The following is a 19,600-nucleotide window of genomic DNA, read 5'->3' as shown; positions in this document are numbered from 1 at the left end:
TTACACATCAGTCATCGCTTCTGATGCTCATGGTACCTTCTACAAGTTATATTGCCATCACTCACTATATATCTCTACCAAACTAACCAAGCTAGCTATAGAGAGAATAGGAGTTTGGCCATCGGAAGGATTCATTCGCGGGCGAAATGGATCTTCACCGTGGACTGACTCTACTGGCTAGCCATTCCTTTTTCTGCCGAATTCTACGATCCATACGCCCGTAGGAGGGCGTGATGGAAGCTAATATTGCCATAAGATTTAATATTATCTTGGAGGTCGAGGATCTTGTTGCGTTTGAATGAAATCCAAGCGTTGATTAGAACTGAGAACTTCATCACCGTGAATAACAAGAGTGTGGTCCTGTTTTTGTAGAAGGGGAGAACTTGAACTAGTCACGTATCAACAGGGTTTGCGGAACAGGTATGTTTGTGAGTGATGTTTGTGTAGGTAACCGTATCAGCATGTCTTACAATGGGGGTGGTCACACGACCACAAAGGCCCAATCACCTATCATGTACCAAAGTCTGTCCAAAATTAGACGACACTTCATCGGGGGGTTTACGCCAGTAACGAGCCTGCTAAGCACACGCCTGTAGGCAAAGTTCCTCTTTCATCGTCGCCCACGCTGAGATGGGTGAAAAGCAGAGGCAAGACTCCTAGCTCGCAAAGGTTACAAGTGCTTTAGCTGTGGTACAGACCGAACTCCGGACAAAATGATTCGTGGAGGCGTCACCTGCAGTCCACACGGACTGGCCATGACATGCGTCGTTGTTTTCTTACTCTTTACGGTTGGGAAACTTGGTGAGTTGTCCTGTCATGTTCCTTTCTACGTACAGGAAGTTTATGTTTGTAAAGTAGCCGATTTGTGGGCGATAGTGATTTAGTAAGTGTAACCCCAAACTCACAGGACGTCCGGTAAAGGGCTTCTAACTTTTCAGAGGCAAACAGGGAAGACATGTCATGAAGTGAGATGATGAAGTTAGATAGGTATAGGTGAACGAAAATTCAGGTAATCACATATGTGACCACATTTAGAATATCTGTTATTCTTGAAGGAAATGAATATAGACATAAAAAGCACGTGGAGTAGACATTGTAACTAATAATCCGTACTTTTCGTACAGATGCAAGTCTGTTGGTGACTAACGGAACCAATATCATCAGCTACAACATTTCTACAAGCCAGGAGACAGTCTTACCTGTGTCGGTAAGTCCACGGCCCCTTACTGTGATATCAGCTCTGTTCTTTATTGTCTGTACGGAAACAAATGTCAGATTTTCAATTTGTTATCGTATCAAGAGTTGACATCAGCATTGAATACTGTTACTTTAATGCTGAAAGAATGAAACAATGTTATGTTCGGATGATTTGCATGCAACGTACATATAGTAAAATATATTGGTAGTTTTAAGCATATATTCAGAATGTGTGCAGTCTGACAGACGAAGGCATATTTGTCATGTCTATCTTGTAGTGCATATGTACGTAAAATCGTACCTTTATGTGTAACCATATGTGTAGTAACTTAGATCTGGTGCAAAATATCCCGTCGATTTGTATGCGGATTTTTGTTAGTTCCTGCTTTAACAAGGAAAATTATGCTTTTCAAGTTTCAAAAGATCGCAATGGATAGTCGTAAAAAGTAAGGACTGAGTTATGAATGTACTCTTTTTGTTGAAAGAGCAGGGAACAGTAAGTTCTAAACATCGGATTAAAGATCAAGACATTGTGGTGTCCTAGTGTCAGATGAATATTTTAGCGGTATCATTCCATCATTATTGCACTCTAAAGCACTATTATTCATTGTGCACGTGTCAGTACTGGTGTCGTTACTTCTTCATTTGTGCGTTAAGTACGCAATTGCAATTGATTTATTACCTCTAGCTAGTTACTTTTAGGATTAGGGGGAGTTTATCAAGACCCTCGCTACTAGCGAAGATTTTCATACACTGGACCTATAGCGGGTCTGTGTCAAGCTTTTGAGGCAAGAGCACGCAATGAAACCGGGAACTTTTCCCGCAGGAAACTGGCGGTATCATCGCCCTCGCCGTTGACGTTGACGGCCAACGTCTGTACTATGCAGACGCCGAAACAGATGCGATAGTGCGATGTGAACTCGACGGTTCCGACCAGCAAACCATCGTCAGCACAGGTAGGATCATTTCCTCAAAAGTACTAGGTTACAACGTCAACATACATCTATTCATCCCGCCAGGGTAGTGTAAACACTGAGCACCTGGTAAACAGTGAAGTCGCGTCACTGCGCATGCGTAATTTCCTCGAAGGGAGGTAGGGGTACGTGGAATAGGTTGGGGTCGTCATGGTCATGACATCGTATAGATACTAGTCTAGCGGGGAAAATGATTCAGATATTTCAAACTGCCGGACGTCGCACTGGTACTAGAAGATGCATTGCACGCACATATGACATACTTTCTATTGAATTTTTAAAACAATTTTGGTTCACACGTTTCTATCTTCCATTTATAGTCTCACACTATCTACTGTATGCTATGTTGTGAAGATATAACGGCTTGCGATGGCTTTAGGCAACGCAAATCCTTCTTTGCGCAAAAATCGCTTATACTGAACTTAGGCAATTCAAACACTGTTTATCATATCAACACAGCGATTTTACCGGGAAGCTATAGTTAGGTCTCAAGATACATTCCCGACGTGCAGTCCGCAGATTAATGTAGTATGAAAGTTGTGCATCTTGAAAAGTTTAAAAACTCGATGATTTGCCCCCAGACGTGACCCAGCCGACCGGTATCGCCTATGACTGGGTCTCAGGGCTGGTGTACTGGACAGATGAGGGGCGGGGCACGGTGGAGGTTGCCCAGGGAGACGGCGCCAATAGGAAGACTCTCATCTCGGGACAGATGTTCCCCAGAGGGATCGCCGTGGACCCCATCTCTGGGTACGGTCATGGTTGTTGTGACGATCTATCCTCTTTATAAACATAAGAAGCTTACACCACATGTAGATCTACACAAGATATGATATATGGTGAATTACATATTGGTAACTTAGGTAAGGAAAATTCAACAATATTAAGTTTTGCAAAGCTTCAGAATCTTTAGAAGACAATAACCGCTGTTAAACAATGTATGCGTCCTGTTTGATGCTGAGCGTGTCATATGCGCCCTCTGGCGGTTCAAAATAGTGTTTCAGAATTTTCAACGTGCTGATATTGATAGTTCATGTGTGGTTGCTGTTTTGAGTGGATTTTAGTGAAATAGTTTTCGTACTACGTGATTTTCCTTCAGATATCTGTTCTGGGGGAACCAAGGGGACTTCACTCTCCGGCGCGCACGGCTGGACGGCTCGGATGTGGAGGTCTTACACAACACCGGGCTGTTCTGGCCGAACGAAATAGTTGTGGACGTTCAGCAAAGGTAAGACGGCATGATCTGGACCCCCTTCCCAATAAGAAATCATACACACATTTGCATGAGCATATGTAACGTTAACAAGTGACAATAATGAGGCTAAGAACAGAACACTTACCCTTCCGACATCAGGGCCTGTTCGACATTTTGGAAGGAAAGGTCGCGGCAGCAACAGTTGTGGTGCTCAATTCTACCCCCAGATTTTATTCAGCAGTTGCTTTCTCATTTACAGTACGTTACCAGTTAGAAATGTGTTGTATTGACTGTCACTACCCGAAGTGGGATATCACAAACTGTTTTGGTAATGAATACGTTATGGTAGCAGCCTTGTATGGATTTCAATGGCACGCCTTACTGTAACTTTGACACTAGCTGAGGGGTTGGATTTCAGCATTACTTAGCCAATATAACCCCCTCTTGTTTATCAAATTACTATTTGTTCTGCGTTTTGAATATTTGAAAACTTTCTTTCAAATTGGTAAACATGTTTTAAGTTGTTTATTTTCAGACAGGTTGCAACAGGTCAGGAAAAGTTACATGTAACCGCTTCATTGATGAATATCATATTACCTGCAGACCACATTGTGCTTAACATGAATTTTGTAGGATGGGGATCTTGACTAGCATTGTAATCCCTGCTAAAGCTTTTTTGTCAAAGGATAAAAGGATAAAATGTTCCAGTCTCCTCTACCACCTAAGAAAAACAAACAAACCAAAAATTAAAGACAAAATAGACTCATCCATCAGATGACAGATCACAATGATTATTATGATCAGGAGTTCTCTCCCTATATATCAGGCACAGCATCTTTCTTTATATAAACACCCAATGTTTGCAATATAACAATGCAATATCAACACAACGACACTTGATCTATACACCCTACAGCCGCCTGTACTGGATTGAAGGCTACTATGGTTACATCGGGTCCAGTGACTTGGACGGGACAGACCGAACCATTATCGCAAACGTTTCTTCCGGACACGTGCTGTTTGGACTTGCCCTGCATGAGGACACGCTGTACTATACGTCTTGGGATGGCAAGGTATTCTCTGTGGATAGAGACTCTGGGGAACAGGATGAGGTTGTCATGGAGGGAGAGTCTGAGAAGCTTCTTGGACTTGTCGCTGTACATTCCAGTAGGCAGCCAACAGGTAACGTTAAACATTAAGATTTTGTAACAATGTTGCCTTGTCTTCAACCAATGTCAGGGGTTGAAGATGAGGATTCTCTCTGCACGAAAGTGATGAAATCGAAGTTTTTAGATGAACATTTTACAGACCATAAAATTATCATTCTCTCTAAATCAGGGAGTAACCAATGCCAAAGTGACAACGGTGACTGCAGCCACCTGTGCCTTCCAACTGGACCAGGCACCAGGATTTGCACCTGTCCAGATGACGGGGGACTGGCCATTGGGAAGGACAACAAAACATGTGCAGGTAAATACTATCATTCATACATACTTGTCATTCAAAACTTTTATCATTATGAAAATCGTAATAATATACCCCAACAATTTCACTTAATGATAACAATAATTGTGTTCAAAGCAGTATTGGGCAGTTTTCAGAGGATTGCATTCTAACAGTCTCTTCATGCTTTTCTTCTTATCCTGATTATCTGTTGAATTTCCCAACCCACAGAGCCAGGCCAGTTCCTGTTGTATGCCAAGGCAAATGAGGGACAGATCATGATGTTGACCACAGACCTGGGCATGGCGGCCAGACCTGTCCTGTTGGACCAGGGTGTGCGACCTGTGGCTGTGGCTTATGATCCTGTTGAACAGGTCTCTTCTAACTCATTGACTTAAGACTCTAGAGTTAGAGGGATGTGCATTTTCATGGTAGAACATCCATGCTTTGATAAAAGCTAGTAAAATGTCATGCTATGGTTCTGAAAACAGTTTCTATTACTGACAGTAAGATTTATATATGTTTTTGCATTGCTAGAATACCACTTGGATCAAACTTACGTATACATTTCTTTGATGGCTATGCATGTATGCATGTTTCTTTTTGAATGTTTATATTCACAAATACATGTGTCCACCCAGAGAGTATACTGGAATGATGTGGCCACGCACAGTATCAACAGGGTGTTCCTGAATGGAACAGGCTCGGAGGTGTTCTTGGACAGCGCAAATGGGGTTGCATCAGTAGAAGGTAAAGTAGAAAATTCTTCTAGATGAATGTTTCTCTAGATTTTCTTTATTCAAAATATCAACATAAATAATTTCAGAGGGCAGTATCCTGTTTGATATCATCAAAGCATGACAACTTCTAGCAACTGGAGTAGAAGTAGGAAAACACCAACCACAATGCCAGACACTTTATCTTTAATCTTCAGGTCTTGCCGTTGACTGGCATAATCGGCGGCTGTACTTCTCCAACCTGGGCCTGCACTACACAGGAGTGAGCTGGGGGAGGGTGGAGATGGTCGGGCTGGACAGGACGGGACACCGGCGGCTGCTGGAAGGACATGTACAGAAGCCGAGGTCCATAGTACTAGACCTGGAGGCCAGGTATGTTCACAAGAGTTTTAAATCTCAGCCTATGTGTATTTAGTTGTATTTGAATAACATCAGTCTATTGTTCACAAGAGTTTTAAATCTCAGCCTATGAGTATTTAGTTGTATTTGAATAACATCAGTCTCTTTTTATTGAGTCATATTTAAAATTTGCTTCAGTGATAGATTTTCCATAATCAAGTCCAAAAGTTAATGTTTTTTTAAAAACAACTATAGGAACGATTGAGTCAGAAAAAGTAAAAACAATATAGAGAAATGCAACATTATGATGGTATTGCATTGAATGAAATGAAGTGTTAAACTGAATTTCAAGAATCTTTAAAGTTCCAGTTTTGAATCAAGTATGAGGACACAGTCAGAGTACTAAAAATCCAGACTTTGTGCTTTTCTTTCCTTTTGTCAGACACATGTACATCACAGATTGGGGTGAAGAGCCCAAGATCCTGAGGTCTGACCTGGATGGCAGAAATCCCCAGACCATTGTGTCATCAGACATGGAGAACCCCAATGGCCTAGCAATCGGTGATGGGAAACTGTTCTGGGTCGACTCACATGTGAAAAGTGGGGAGAATAGCACAGGGACCCTGGAACAAGCCGAACTGGACGGGAGCAACAGGGCTGTACTGATGCAGGAAACTGTACCGTTTCAAGTAAGTAAAACCTATGTCAATAACCAGTACTTAGTTCAAGTAGGCAACATGAACATATAGTTAAGAGATTTTAATTTTATTACTGTCATTTACATACATAACATTTCAGCCACATTGGTTATGTTTCTGGGCATAATTAGCTACTAGTATACTGCTTCCAAAATGCCACAAAAAAGTGTGTACTACACAGCCACACTGTTGTATAAGATTTACACAATACAGCCTAAAACTAATAAGATCTAAATGCTTCTTAGCCACAGTATGCTTTTGAAATATAATGTATATGTATCTTGTAAATGACACCTGTTCTCCTGACTCTCTACAGATCCCCTTTGGCCTGGCTGTGCAGGATGACACCCTGTACTGGACAGACTGGGGGGAGGATGGGACTGGGGCTCTGTTCCAGGGGAACAGTGGAACAGGGGACCATCAGGTGGTGGTGGGAGGACTGGGAGATCCCATGGCTGTTACAGTCTGTAATAAGTCATACACCACTGCTGATGGTGAGTGGGATCAGATTTGAATCATAGATATCCTTAGTATTGAATTATTAAAATAGTTATTCATTACTCAACGCACACATGACATACTTTCTATTGAATCCCAAGGTAACCACTTAAAACATGAAAACTTTTTAACAATATGATCCATTGCTTTGACATTGTCAAATTACTAGCTACAGTATATCAACAGGGGGAAGGCACTGATTTTATATCTGGTAGTTTGGAATCCTCCATGTGAATGATATGAATATGATGATGACAAACTATCATGTCTTCTTTTTCAGAGCCCAGTCCTTGTGCAGGAGGTGATTGTAGCCACATCTGTGTCCCCACTGCTGGGTCCTACAGATGTATGTGCCCTGATGTTGGAGGTCTGATGCTTGGAAGTGATGGCAAGTCTTGTGTCGGTAAGTTTTCTCTGAAAGAATAATGGTGACTTATTTAACTGATAAACACAATACGTAGGACAGTGTGAAGGTATTCAGCACCAAGGACAGGGTTAAGTGTGAATGGTATTAAACAATGAGTAAGACAATGTGAAGGTATTCAGCACCAAGGACAGTAAAGTGTGAATGGCACAGCAGTAAACACAAAGAGTAAGGCAGTCTGAATCATATTCAACACCAAGGACAGGATAAGTTTAAATTGTATAAAACAACAATGAGTAAGGCAGTTTGAAGGTATGCACCACCAGTGGGAATTTTAGATATTCAAAATTCTGCTGTGTTAAGCTGCCAGTTCATCATCCCAGAGTCCCTACATCCCATAGTAGACCACATTTATTGCATGGGTCGCATTTAGCCTGTGGCTTTCATATCAAGCAGTACAATAATTGTGCCATCAAGTGCAATGTGGATTTCTTTTTGGGTAATGGCTGTGTTATTTCTTCAGAGTTATTGCTGCTTAACAGGATGTGTTATTTCAATGGAGTTATGATGAATATTGTAATGAATAAAGTTGTTTTATACTCTCTCTTTCTCCAGAGCCACAACAGTTTCTCCTCATTGCTGACCTGACAGAGATCCGCATGGTTACGCTGGACTCCCCTGACAGATATCCCTACCCCATCATCCAAGTCCACGACCTCTACAGCAACATTGCAGCTGTGACCTACGACCCAGAGTCCCAGATGGCGTACTTCAGTGATGTGGGGTGTCGGTCCGTCCTTAGGGCCTTCCTGAACGGTACGGGTCTAGAGGTGGTGTACAGTGGCACAGGTGTGTCAGACGGGATGACGATTGATCCTGTGGACAGGTACCTGTACTGGACAGATGGAGAAAGAGGAACCATTGAGAGGATTGCACTCGGTAGTGGTGAGGAGACTCATGAAGTGCTGCTACAGGGGCTGGATAAGCCGAGAGCCATTGTGGTGGTCCCAGAAACTAAGTAAGCATGTTTATAACAACTTATCATTATGTTCCACTAGCACTGGTGGATATGATACATTTTTATATTCTTAAGCTTTCTATCATTGACAGTGATGACATGTTGTATTGAACCTATTGGGGGGGGGGGAAGCACACAATAATATAGAATACTGTCTGTTGTTGTATAAGGCAAAGGTGAAATGTACATATCATTGACAGCTGCCATATTTGTCTGTCTATGTTCATAATTAGCTACATGTACTGGACTGAGTGGGGTGAGAGCCCAGCTGTGAAGCGGGCATCCATGGAGGTGAATGCTACAGATGTGCAGAACCTGGTGGAAGGTGACCTGTTCTGGCCAAATGGACTTGTCATTGACAGTGAGGACAACAAACTCTACATCGGGGAAGGCAACATCACCAAGATAGAAGCAGCATTGTTGGATGGTGAGTTCAAATGCTAAGATTATCAGAATCAGCAGAAGCAAGTACATTGCCAATGGATGAACTCCTCACTAAAAGCTTGTGCTAATCTTCAGTGTTCTTTTATATGTAATTTGTAGCTGCCACTGCTAACAGGGTTAGGAGTAGATGCCAACTTATAGTCTGTTTGCATGTGTGCCTTGAGGCTGACATATGCTTCTATTCTTGTTTTCAGGCTCTGACCGGAATGTAATCTTGGATGAAAGCAGTGGCCATGTGTACGGGTTCGCTAAACTTGGGAATGTCCTGCTGTGGAGTGACTGGGCAGAACAAAGTGTCAAGATGATGACTCTGGGCAGTGGTGAAGTACAGGTTCTCATTGATGGTCTCATGAGGCCAGGAGAATTACATGTGTATCAGCCATCAAACTTTACTGACAGTATTTGGCCTATCCGCTCTACCACTGAGCCCAACCAGCCCAGTACAACAACTGAGTCTACAACAATCCCCAAAGCCACTACAAGTCTTGATCCTACAATCACTCAAGAGCCAGCTACAGCCTCTGAGTCTACAACAACCAAGGAGCATAGTACAACCACTGAACCTACAACAACCCTTAAACCCACTACAACTCTTGATCTTTCCACAACTCAAGAGCCTGCTGCAACCACTGAACCTACAACCATTCAAGAGCCCACTATGAATACAGAGCCAACGATAACTCAAGAGCCCACTACAACTCAAGATCCCACTATGACAAATGAACCTGTAACAACACCAGATCCTACTACAACCCTTGATCCTACAACAGCTCAAGATCCCAGTACAACCACCAATGAGCCTACAGCAACTCCAGACCCTATTACAACTGCTGAGCCTACAACAAATCCAGACCCTACTACAACTACTGAGCCTACAACAAATCCAGACCCTACTACAACTGCTGAGCCTACAACAAATCCAGACCCTACTACAACTGCTGAGCCTACAACAACTCCAGACCCTACTACAACTGCTGAGCCTACAACAACTCCAGACCCTACTACAACTGCTGAGCCTACAACAAGTCCAGTACCCACCACAACCCTTCAGCCCTCTACACCATCTCTGACTCTCACTTGCAAAGACCTAAGTGAGTAAACTCAAATATATTAACCAACCCCATGCATATTTGATATTCAATCAATGTTTATGTTGTTTCTAGTTGAATCAATGTAACGTTGGGTAACCTAAATTCGGGATTTTTCCGATAATGGTTGACTGAAATCAATCTAGCAGAGCAATAAAACATCCTTTTTTTTCTATTATTCTGTCAGTATCATGTACTATCTTTGCACTAATCATATATATGGTAGATTTTGTCTCTAGTCGTGCTGACACCATAATATTTCAACTTAAAACTACCGTCCGCCGCACGCAGAATGACAGTGCTGTCGGACAGGGGGGCACATTAATTCGGGAGAGAAGATTCGTCTTGAATATCTTACCGCTAATCACATTTTATACAGCAGCTATTCTTTCCATCCTTAGCTTGAGGAGAGTGCTATGGATATAGACGTGTCCAAGTAAAAAAAATACACGAATAAACGGCCGTACCGCACACATCAGGCCAGTTCGGGAACAAGCCGTGTGTTGAGTCGGTAGAACTTCACTTAAAGTCGGCCCATCGTCATCATCGGGCAACGTGTAACGTTACATTATTCATGGCAAGTTAGCTGGATGCCGTAGCAATGGTAATACTACTATGTCCATGTGTTCCTTGTTGTGTTAGGAGCAAACTTTGAGGAAAATACCTTCCTCAGTCCACTATCACACGCAGCATTTAGACAAAAAAGTGTTCCTCACAAACCTTTGTCGTCTGCTTGACAACAGGATTCTGGTTAACAATATGGCGGCGGGAAAATACACGTGCCGTAGGTTGTAGCAACAGAGAGGAGTTTTGATGATTAATCACACTTAGAATCCAGTTGTAGGTTAGCAAAAGAGATTGTAATAAGTTGTCTTGTAAATAATTGTGTTTAGCAGGAAGCGGATGTGACATTTTTCTTATAAACCAGCCGACAACCATGTTGTGTACTTCTCCCACGAAGCCCTCAGACTGTTCCAATAAGGGACGGAGAGTTTTTGACCTCGTCGCCTTATAATCCATGCTTATCGAAGCTTTTCAGACAGTGTTCTGAATACGTAAGTCTGTCAGGTTTGCATTTCTAGCGGTATTACTGATGTTGCATCTAGCACATATCCCTAAATACCCCGTTTTCGAAAAATCCCGACTTTAAGTACCCCACGAATTTAGGTTACCCAACGTTACCAACAAGAAATGAAAATCATTTGCTAGAATTCAGGGGTGCCAAAGAATTGATACGAATTTCACAGAATTCATACAAGTTTTACGGAATTCATACAAGTTTTGTGGAATACAAAATACAATCCATTACGAGAAACATACAAATTTTACGGAACACATACGATCCACTACGCAGAAACATACAAGTTTTACGGAATACATACGATCCATTACGCAGAATACATACGATCCTTACTAATTTGTTGGCCATCGCGCTAGCACCGAATCTAGCTATAGCTTTTTCTGGTCCTCCTAGTTGGTCTAAGCCTACATCAGTCTTGATTTAGTGCAGCTTGAGATTTTTAGAGTTTATCCGGATCGGATACGTCATTAAGCTCTGAAAAGCCAAGATATCGTACGAAGAACTGGTTATCCCGAGTCCACCATCTTGAATTTGGCGGTCATGTCATGTGACCCAACAAATAGTAAGGATCGTATGTATTCCGCGTAATGGATCGTATGAATTCCGTAAAATTTGTTTGTTTCTTAGTAATGGATCATATGTATTCCGTAAAATTTGTATGAATTTCGTAAAATTCGTATGAATTCTTTGGCACCCCTGGAATTGCATTGGTAATGGTTCTTTCCAAATAGTAACTAATATCCTTATTTCAAGGAATGTCATATGAATGTGATTATTGATTGATTAAGTTATCTGTTTTCTCTTGTGCCTGATGTTTTATATTTCAGTATAACAAAGATGGAATCTTTTTAATCAGCATTAATACTCTTAGACTATGATGATATTACAGCAACACGTGATGACAATGATAATATGCTTTATACATGCACTGTGCTGTCTCTTTCTCAGACAAAACGTCACCATGTTTTACAACATGCCATAGTCATCAACATGCAGACTTCACCCTTGAGTCAGACAAGTCATATGTTGAAGTGGATTTTCGACACTATGCATCAGCACTTAATGGAACACCAGATGTGGAAATAATACTGCAGAAGTCAACCCAAGTTGCTACATATCCGATAGCTGACCTTACTGCTTCAGTGGATGCTCATAAGGACTATCATGAAAATCACACAGACTTCAACCTTCTAGCAACACTAACTTTGGGGAATGAAACATGCGACATACGGTTTCGTCTAAGAGGTACATGTATAACAAAATCTTGCAAGAATTTGTTACTTTGGGTGATGCAGTATACATAATATTCTGCAAGTATCATCCAAGAGTTTGTTTAATTTTCTTAACATAAGTTAGGATCAGTGTGTGACAAGAGCATCTTTAGAAAACATGCTTGACTAGCACAGTTGCTGTAATGATAGATTTTATCATCATGCTGTCAGGGTAATGATAATGATGATAATGATGATGATTATGACAGATTTGTTCTGAACAATTTCTTTTATTCATTTATTCAACTCCACCATTTACATTTCTGATGCAAACTTGTAAGTGTCCTAAGCCTTAAACTTGCTTCTAAACCAGATGCCATATTTTACAGATGATACAGCACCTACAGTCGCAGAAAGCTGCCCAACCGAGCCCATCATGCTTGATGGAGACGACTGCACAAATATCGACACCTCCACATTTTATGACAAGTCTTGGTTTACCGACAACGTAGGAATGCCAGACATATGCAACTCCAAATTTACGAACTTCACCCTCAGAAGTGGTGAAAACACAACTGTCCTGTGGGAAAGTTGTCCAGATATTGGTGGGCGTCGGTCAGTGGATCCTAAAGATACATGTGCTGTTGTCTTCAAATGCAAGGAAAAACGTAAGATGACAGTTTTTCACCAAAAGATTCATACATTTCTGTTATGTTATTGGTTACTAAGCGCTAAGACTGGTAGCCATGACATCATGCATTGTTGCTGTGTTCAGTCATACAGTCTGCCAAAAATTTACTTGAAGCTTAGTATCTTCCTTTCTCTATTGTATGTATACAAAATGAGTACAAGTTTAAATTCAAATGATAGAGCACACTGAAATTCAACTTCTCCAGACATGTGGGATACTGATGTTACTACATGTATGTTGAATTAAGTAAGCATAACGTGATATGAATCAGGAAAGAGGATATTGAAAGAAACTAATGGAAAAGTGTGATCAGTCAATATCTGTAGACTTCAAAGTCGGGCATAGATTTTAGAATAGTATGAGTATTTTTTCTCACTTGGAACTTAACTTCTAAAAAATTAATGTACACTTCGCAATTATATTATAAATCATAATTGATTCATTACTGTTAGACAAAACTGTTGACAAAGATGTTTGTTTTGCTTTATTCAGGTTGTGATGAATTTCCTAAAGAGAAGAGCCCTGTGTGCGGCCTTCTTATCTGTGGTAATGCAACTGACAACGGGAGGCAGATGTGCACAGCTTACTGCAAGGAAAAATGTAGACGCGGAAAAGACTATTATTATGATAAAGATGTTGCCAGCTTTCATGACTTCAAAAAGAAGGAACATACATTCACATGTCAGTCTGGTTTGTGGACTCCATTTAGTTTCGACGATCCTAATTATCCAGCTTTCAAAGGTTCATATTGCACCGGTAAGTGCTGTGTTTTCTTGGCAAAACTAAGTTATAACATGTAAGGGTCTGCATGGGGGGGTCCTGGCAACGCTTAACGGTAAATTCAGGCCAGCCGATAACGCTTAACGGTAAATTCAGGCCGGCCGATAACGCTTAACGGTAAATTCAGCATTTTTAGAACATGAGATACCCCTGAAGACGACGTTTTTTTTTGCCACGACGGCACGAGTCGTCCTGATCTTGTGGCAAGAGACCTATTACGTTGTTCCATTCTCGCACGCCTGCTCCGAACCCTTTAAACTCGGTGGCAACAGGAAATTTCGTATTAGTGGGACGAAATATTTATTATCGCGATGACGAGCGCCGTAGGCGCGACGAAAATTTTGAAATCTTGACCCTCTGAAACGCTATTTCCTGCATTCTGAGGGGGGGATTTTGCTGAAGAGTAAGCTAAGTTTTTTGACATCTCTATTTGAAAAAATAATACAGAAGAGTTTCAGCTTGATTTTTGAGGGGCGTCACGCCCTCCAGACCTCGCCGGGAGCTGCGACATGCTCCCGGGAAAAAAAAAAAATTGACACCCTGAAACACTATTTCTTGCATTTCGATGGGCAAATATTACTGGTAATTACTGGTAATGTAAGTTAAGTTTAATGATATCTCTGTTTGTGAAAAAATACAGACGAGTTTCAGCTTGAGTTTTGGGGGTCGACGCCTCCCTGACAATATTTTCGACGGTCAGGCCCGGCATGCACCCGGGGGAAATTTTTAAAATTTTTAACCGCTAAACGCTTGATTTCCTGAATTTTGAGGAGAAACGTTGCTGGTAGAGTGAAAAATAGATCTGAAGTGTTACAGCTTGAAATTTTGTGGGGGGCTGGGGGCGCCCTACTGACATATTTTCGCCGGAGCCGTGTGCTCCCTGGAGAATATTTTGAAATCTTGACCCACTGAAATGCTTTTTCCTGCGTTACGAGGAATTACTCAATAACGCTTAACGTTGAATTCAGGATGGCAAATAACGCTTAACGAGGAATTAAAACGACCAGTAACGCTTCACGATTAATATACCGATAACGCTTAACGGTAAATTCAGGGCGGCCGGTAACGATTAACGGTGAATTAAAATCGCTCGTAACGCTTCACGAAAAAGGGCATGCAGACCCTCTCATGTAACATTATGATCATAATGTTAGAATGCAATGGAATCATTTATTTATCTAAAGGCTATGAGTTTGTGAGATTCTGTCTGATACTATCTAGACTATATTTCAAAATCCTTGCAAACTTCCAGTCACTTTCCATTGTAGGGAAATATACACTACTGTCTATATAATGCCCAAGCAGATTAAGGAATGTTGATCACCAATAATGGTAATACTGATGAAGTGATATGTGATGGACAGATTTTTCTGCTACAGTAATTGATAACAATGTTTGTCCTTAATATATTTGTTTCAGATTCTGCTGAAGCTGCATGTGATTGTCGATACAAATTCAAAGCAAAGTGCCCTAGGACTTCTGATTCCACGGAGAGGGAATCACTGTTGAGGGAACTTTGGATAGAACATCAAGAGAGCATCCAGAGGCTGTGTGTGAGTGATGTCAATTGTAAAGTGAAAGTTCACTGTGGAAGTTACGCACACCGAGATCGACGTGAAGCTGAAGGCTCTGTGCTGTTGGCAGATGTCACCTTCACATCTGTGTCATTAGATGACTACAATCCAGCAACGATGCAAACATTTGCTGCAGCAAATACTTCCATGTATCTTGCTGTAAATGCCTTGAGGCAGTTAGTTGAATCAGGTGACCTAGATGTGAATGTCAATGGCACAAATTACACAGTTGACCCCACCTCATTCACAGCTGACTTCAGCAACTGGGGCTGTCCTGACGGGTACATCTTCTATGCTGGTGCTTGTTGTGAGTATTTGTCTTGTCATAATTTACTGATAACCTGGAATACCTAAGATCAGCAGAGCAATACCGTTCATATTCTTTCTGATGGTGTCTTATTTTGAACATCTAACACTCTACATCAGCACAATTTTGTTGCTTTTAGTTTTAGGACTGAAACATTTTTAAGTCTTGTAAAAACTTAATTGCCAGAAAGCTTTCTTCTATGAACATGTAAAGAAAAGTTACCGTTAAGAAGAAAGAGTCTTCACACAAAAGTGTTTACTATGACTCTTATGCTTCAGATCCCTGTACAGAGGGCAGCTACTATGTGGGCATTGACCGAGCCTGTCCCCGCTGCCCAGAAGGCACGTACCAGGACGAGATTGGACAGATGACCTGTAAGCCATGTCCTAGTGGAAGGTCAACCAACGGTACTGGGGCAACCAGTAATGACACATGCCAAGGTACATTCAGTTTGACAATTTCTAACAAACTGCCAGTACTTTTGAGGGCATTAAGTCAAAGTCAAAGGTGTAACAATATGTGTTTACATAGTACTGTAAGCGTATTTATGTTCGCATGGTTTTTATTTCGCCATAGGTAGAAAATGGAGTGTTCGCGGTGGTTTTAAGTCCGCGTTTGAAACAATAGTTGTGCTACAGTCTGATAAGTGTGCAAAAAGTTTCACAGTGGTTTTAAGTTTGCACTTAAAGTTCACCGCAAAAACCACGAACATGAAACCACTGCAAACATTTCTGCACTTACAGTATATTACTTTTAAATTATTCTTAATTTGATTTGTTCATTTGGCCATGTCAAATTCAGCCAAGATAAAGTTTTCACAAGAATTGTCATTAGTTTATTTGTTTTTGTCAACCTCATACTAAGAGGGGAAAATAAATGATACTCGTTCTATAGAGAAATGAAGTATAGTTTAGCAACAGCAGTTTTGTCATGCTTTTATGGTAAATGTATTTAGGCTAGAAATTAGGCTAGAAATCAGGCCAGACAAGTGTTCTTTTTTGTCATGAGATGGTTACATACATTCATTCTGAAAGCTTAGACTTTGTAGTATACTCCTATATTGAGGTTATCATTGGGATCAGAAGTCATTATTGAAATAAGAAATTATTAAAAACATTGGGTTTTAGAATAAGGACACATGATAGCCTTCCCCTTTTAATTCAGAGATGGTAATTACTGTACAAGTTTTCATGCATGTTTCAAAACAGATTTTTTATTAGGAAAGCTAATCAAATATTTAGTATTAACTGAAAAGATAAAGAGAATTTGATAATCTTTGTTTGTCCATTTATGTGTGATACATTTGACATCTGTCAGAGTTGTCAATGTTAACCGTTTTGTCTTCACATTTCTATCCAGTTGTCCTTACACCAGAAGACACCACCATTGATCTTCCCCCTGAAGCATTCCTAGCAGTTGGCTTCATCTCTGTCCTCGCTATGGGGGCTGTAGTTGCAGTAGTTGTGACTCGCCACTGGAAGAAGAGACAGTCTAAGGTAACCAAGGTGAAGCCGTTTGTAGACAGGTATGACATAGAGCAGGTTCAGTACGGTTTCCCTTCGAAGTCTAAAGATAAGGTAATATCAGACAGGATGATTATTCCGCCACATTGGCCCAAACACCAGAAAATCGCTCCCATGCCCCTGTCAGCATGGGACTCCTATTGCAGAGACCCAAAGGGTTGTCCGATGGATGCCAGTTTTGTAATGTTGCCGAGTACAACTATCCCACCTAAGGGAGAAGTACGCGACAAGGGCACACCTCCACAACAGATGCCCAACATGATTGTAGAGTCCGACTGTTAAAGAGATTACGTAAGAGATGACACCTGAGCTGAATGCTGCTGTAAGAGGTTTTCTTCAGTTTTGTACATAAGGCCATGTTGATTTGATTATATGTGTCACTGACAGCACAATTCGCGAAGATCTGCGAAAGCTTTGTTTCAGCTTGGATAATGTCTGATATCTTGCCCCATGTTGACCCGAAACAATTTGGGAATATGAAGGCATGTTCTACAACTCACTGCCTCGTTGACTTACTCAACTTCTTTTACACTGGAGCTGAAAACAAATCCACAGTGGGGACCCTGATTCTGACGGACTTTTCTAAGGCGTTTGATCGCGTCTGTCATACAACGGCCATCAACAAGCTCATTCGCCTCGGAGCAAGGTCATCACTCATCCCCTGGGTATGTAACTTTGTATCCAACCGCAGACAACGCGTTCGTTACCAGGGAGCATTATCGCAATGGGAAAATTTGACCTGCGGAGTAGCCCAGGGCACCCTGATGGGACCACTCGTATTTCTGGCCATGATTAATGATGCTAGACCAGTCACTGAGAACTCATACTGGAAGTATGTGGACGACTACAATCTGGGAGAGGTCAGAAAAATCTCAATCCCGACATCGCTTCAATCTGACCTGAACAACCTTGATAACTGGGCTGCCGACAACCGCATGTTATTAAACCCTAAGAAATGCAAGGCCATGCATTTCTCCTTCGTGCGTACCCCCCTACAACCACCTGTGCTGACTCTTGCTGGACAAACGCTTGACATTACTACAAAGGCTAGGTTGCTAGGGCTCCACATTCGCTCTGATTTGAAATGGGATGACCAAGTGGAAACCATGGTGTCCAAGAGTAGTAAAAGGTTGGTCATCATAAGCAGGTTGCGCCGTTCAGGAGCACCGGTTGCAGACCTGATCACCATATACTGTGGCTACATAAGACCTTTACTCGAGTACGCCGTCCCATGCTGGGGTTCAGCTCTAACTCAGAGACAGTCGGCTTCCCTAGAGCGGGTACAGAGAAGAGCCTGCAGGATGATAATGGGACGTCAGTTCACGACGTACGGCGAAGCCCTCCAGCATCTGGATCTTCAGCGCCTGTCATCTCGCAGACAACAACTTTGTATTGACTTTGCTGTGAAAGCAGAAAGGTCGGCTCGCTTCTCCAAGTGGCTACCCCTTACCCGTGGTCAGCAGCATGGCAGGCAACTCAGAAACTCTGCTCGCTACCAACAGCCCACTGGGACTAAACGATACATAACCAGTGCCATCCCAGCGATGACTAAGATATTGAATGAACTGTAAGACGTGATGGACATTGTATGACATTATATGTATATGTTTATAATATGTGTGTCTGTATTATCGTTGTAAAAAGAGCCAGAAATATTTCACATGTACATGTACATGTACTACCGCAAGGCACACATACGCTCTGTCTGAATGTCGCACTGTTGGACCCTTGTTGTCGTCTTGCATTCCGGTTTTTAAATGTACTGCTTTATCTAACGTTTGATGATTTTAGATATGTCACCAGATTTTACTTAGTCGGCTAATGGTGATACTTTTGTAAATCTGACCACAATTCGGTCATGAATTTGACTGCCACTGTCAGTTTGTGTAAGTTTTCTTAATAAACCATTCATCATCATCATCATCATATGGATGACATCCTCTGGGAATCCTAAAACTGATGCGAGTGTGCGTATAACAAATGACTAACACACAGAGTATTATGTACACATAGAGTATGTAGTATAGCAAAGTATGTAGTATAGCAAATTACAGATTCTTCATTTTCACTTCTTCACATCTTTTCCTTTGGGCATTCTACAACAGAACAGAATGGAAGACAAAGAAAATTGATGCACGCATGTATGTCATCCATATTATTCAATCAACATGGCCTAACAATATCTAGTGTGGGTTAAACAAAGCCAGAAGAACTCTGTTAAGCTATCTCATTGAAGTTTGCATGTTTGTACAATGAGTGTAAGTGTTGACAAGTGAGAAATCAATCTTATACATTATTCAGAATTAGTCTGGCAGATATTTAACTACTAGCCTAGAGAAGTTATCACAAAGGAAAAGTATATGTGTGTGTATTAAAGCCATATTCATCATACATTAATTGCTACTGAAAAATATGGATAGATAACAGGTATTAGTAAC

General features: G+C 41.4%; 1 protein-coding gene and 1 long non-coding RNA gene across 2 annotated transcripts; one reads left to right on the top strand and one right to left on the bottom strand.

The window, feature by feature from the left end:
* The first annotated feature begins 88 nt into the window (after window positions 1-88).
* LOC136439127 (uncharacterized) lies at window positions 89-19,085 on the top strand. Its single transcript, XM_066434326.1, has 22 exons — window positions 89-801; window positions 1,125-1,207; window positions 2,024-2,153; window positions 2,753-2,921; window positions 3,271-3,399; window positions 4,283-4,548; window positions 4,705-4,836; window positions 5,041-5,183; window positions 5,451-5,559; window positions 5,744-5,918; window positions 6,328-6,574; window positions 6,900-7,077; window positions 7,362-7,484; window positions 8,061-8,463; window positions 8,697-8,890; window positions 9,102-9,998; window positions 12,025-12,321; window positions 12,677-12,955; window positions 13,471-13,734; window positions 15,178-15,639; window positions 15,918-16,079; window positions 16,999-19,085. The coding sequence occupies exons 1-22, from the start codon at window positions 714-716 to the stop codon at window positions 17,442-17,444; spliced, it is 5,376 nt and encodes a 1,791-aa protein (XP_066290423.1). The 5' UTR covers window positions 89-713; the 3' UTR covers window positions 17,445-19,085.
* Window positions 6,630-8,202, bottom strand: LOC136439142 (uncharacterized). The gene is made up of 2 exons (XR_010756495.1): window positions 8,090-8,202; window positions 6,630-7,495 (listed from the first exon to the last, which is right to left on the bottom strand). It is a non-coding gene; the product is annotated as an uncharacterized lncRNA (long non-coding RNA).
* Window positions 19,086-19,600: the final 515 nt, after the last annotated feature.

This window comes from Branchiostoma lanceolatum, chromosome 7, assembly GCF_035083965.1.
Source record: "Branchiostoma lanceolatum isolate klBraLanc5 chromosome 7, klBraLanc5.hap2, whole genome shotgun sequence".
Lineage (NCBI taxonomy): Eukaryota > Metazoa > Chordata > Leptocardii > Amphioxiformes > Branchiostomatidae > Branchiostoma > Branchiostoma lanceolatum.
Note: the sequence above shows the minus strand (reverse complement) of the source record. Positions and strands in the feature narration are given on the sequence as shown.